We start from the raw sequence: 3,089 nt of genomic DNA on the forward strand, positions 1-3,089 counted from the left end.
GAGATGGGAGAAAGAGATAGAAGGGGTAAGAACAGAGGGAGAGGTATGGAAGATTGTCAATAGAGGAAGAAAACGTAGGAAGAGAGTGAATGAGGAGATTGAGATAGAGGTGTGGGACAACTATTTTAGAGGTGTTTTAGGGGGAGTTAATTGGAGGGTTAGAGGTGAGGAGGGAAGAGGGGGAGAGGAGGATGAAGAGGAGGAATTGAGTAGAGAGGAAGTATGGGCAGTAATAAAAAGGTTGAAAGAGGGGAAAGCAACAGGAGGGGACGGGATTCCGAATGAAGTATGGAAGTATGGAGGGGAAATAGTAAGAGAGAGAATATGGGAAATTTGCAATAGGGTATGGAGAGGAAAGGGTTGGCCAGAAGACTGGTCGGAGGGGGTGGTAGTGCCCATAGTTAAGAAAGGAGAAGGAGAGAAGGTAGAGGATTATAGAGGGGTGACGTTGACGCAGACGGCGTATAAAATATACGCAGCAGTTTTAGCAGAAAGGCTTAGAAAAGAGATAGAGGAGAAAGGGGCACTTCCCCCAAACCAAACAGGATTTAGGAAGGGAATGGGGACAATGGATAATATCTATGTACTGAATTATTTGATAAATAGACAGTTAGCTAAAAAGGGAGGGAAGATGCTGGTGCTATTTGTGGATATGAAGGCAGCGTTCGATTCAGTGGATAGAGAGGTGTTAGCAAGGTCAATGAGGAAGGCACGGGTAAGAGAAGGGTTAGTGAAGAGATGCGTGGAGGTTTTGAGGGAAACGAAGAGTAAAGTGAGGGTGGGGGAGAAGGAAGGGGAGAGCTTCTGGACGAGTAAAGGGGTAAGGCAGGGTTGTCCTTTGAGTCCAATCTTGTTTACATTGTTGCTAGCAGACATGGAGGAGGAAATGAAGAAAGGGAGATGGGGGGGTGTAAGGTTGGGAGGAGAAAAGATATACACGCTGGCGTATGCGGATGACGTAGCGGTGATGGCGGAAGACGAAGATGGGATGAAAGGATTAATGGCGAGACTGGAAAGGTATATAGAGGGGAAAAAGCTAGAGGTGAATGTGGGAAAAACAAAGATGATGAGATGTATAAAGGGAGGCGGGAGGAGAGGGAGGATGACATGGTGGTGGAAGGGCAACAAGATAGAGGAAGTGAAGAAATTTAAGTATTTAGGGTACGTGGTGACGGCGAATGGGAAGCAAGAAGAGCAGGTAGAGGAGAGAATGAGGAAAGGTGCGGTGGCTATGAGACAAGTGTGGGGGATAGGAAAAAGGAAATTTGCGAAAGACTGGGGCAGAAGAATATGGCTATTTGATAGATTAGTGTGGACAGTAATGAGTTATGGGGTGGAAATATGGGGATGGAAAGAGAGGGAGAAAATGGAGAGGATACAAGAGAGGTATTTAAGATGGGTGTTGGGAGTAGAAAGATCTGTGCCAGGGTATATGGTAAGAGAGGAATTACAGAGGGAGCTATTAGCAGGAAGGGCTGGAATGAGGGCATGGGGATATGAGAGGAAGTTGAGTGAAGGTGAAGGAGGGTGCCTAGCGAGGAAATGTTGGATGGAGATAAGAGAAAGAGCAAAAAAAGGTAGGGCGTTAGAGGGGTGGGAGGAGGAAAGGAGAAAGTTTTATGAGAGAAAAGGGTGGAGCATAGAGGAAGTAGAGGATATGAGAGAAGAAGGGCGGTTGAGGGGAGAAGAGCTGATAAGAAAGGAGAAGGGTATCCAAGAAGAGGAAAGATGGGAAAGGATTAGGGAATCGAGGTACAATAGGTGGTACAAGATAGTAAAAGGGATAGTAAAAGGGTGTACCAGGGTACCTGAGTAAAAACTGGGAGGAAAGGAGGTGGCAATTGATAGCGGGTTTCAGGTTAGGTAGTAAAATGAAAGGAGGAAGGTATTGGGAGCAGGAGGAAAAAAGGAGATGTAGGATATGTGGGGGAGGGGTAGAGTCGTGGGAGCATATATGGGAGGAATGCACAGAATGGGGGAAAGATAAAGGGTGGCAGGAAATGGTGGCGGAGGTATTAGGGGAGGAAGGAGAAGGGGAGGTATGGATGAGAAGAGTGGAAGAGATGAGAGAAAGGGCGAGCAGCGGAAGCGGGGGTCCAGAAACGAATGGGTGAGGAATGAATGGAGCGAGTGCTCTCTCTCTCTCTTAACAGAGATTTAGATTTAAGTTAGACATAAGGATAGCGTAATCTGTCAGCGGAGCGGAGGTCCGCATTTGTACCCCGCAATGGGAATAAAATAAATAATAATAATAATACAATACAATACAATACGATACGATACGATATACGATACGATACGATAGAAACAAATTGTGCAAAAGTACCGAAAATAAAGGAAAACAACCGCTAAGGAAAGAGAGGCCGAATAAATAAATAAGCCAAATAAAACAAATAACATAAGACACTTAACCAAATAAATCAAAATGAAAATGAAAATCAAAAATCAAGATCAGAGTAAAAATAAAAATCAAACAGCGCATGTAACGACACATGTAATCAAGCAATTCTCATACAACCAATCAAGCACACAATTAAATAGTATTAACTAATACTAATTTACGGGATAAAATAAAAAATAAAATAAAATAAATCAAATCAAAATAAGATTAGATCAATTAACAGGGAAGGAATAGGATGTGAGCCCAGCATAATGCATGACATAATGAATAAATAATATAACAACGCGATCAAGAAAATCGCAAAATTTAAACATTATACTGCCGTGCCGTTTAGAAAGAATTGAATTCGCCTCAAACTCTTCCCTGCACATCCCTGCATGAGAAATCCTCGGAACCTCGAAGGCCTTGACAAGGATGTATAAGGTCGAGGAGGAATGAAAATTAACAAATACATGTGTAAGATAAATGAAATATATAAGACAATACTTATAATCGATCAAACCATAATTATAAGTACATGAATTATGCAGGCCCACCAAGAAGGTTGAATCATCCAAATAACTAAATTTAAAATAAAATACAGATAAAATACAAATACAAAGCAATAAGAAAAATAATGAAATAAAATAAACGTAAAGTAGAATAGGCCATAGAAAAGTCAAATTCAGAGATGAGATGACGGATGACA

General features: G+C 42.1%; 1 protein-coding gene across 1 annotated transcript; it reads left to right on the forward strand.

Annotated features, from left to right (window-relative positions):
* The first annotated feature begins 568 nt into the window (after positions 1–568).
* On the forward strand, positions 569–1,816 carry LOC123989168. The gene has a single exon (XM_046289846.1). The coding sequence runs from the start codon at positions 569–571 to the stop codon at positions 1,814–1,816; it is 1,248 nt and encodes a 415-aa protein (XP_046145802.1).
* Positions 1,817–3,089: the final 1,273 nt, after the last annotated feature.

Source organism: Osmia bicornis, unplaced genomic scaffold (assembly GCF_907164935.1).
Source record: "Osmia bicornis bicornis unplaced genomic scaffold, iOsmBic2.1, whole genome shotgun sequence".
Taxonomy (NCBI): domain Eukaryota; kingdom Metazoa; phylum Arthropoda; class Insecta; order Hymenoptera; family Megachilidae; genus Osmia; species Osmia bicornis.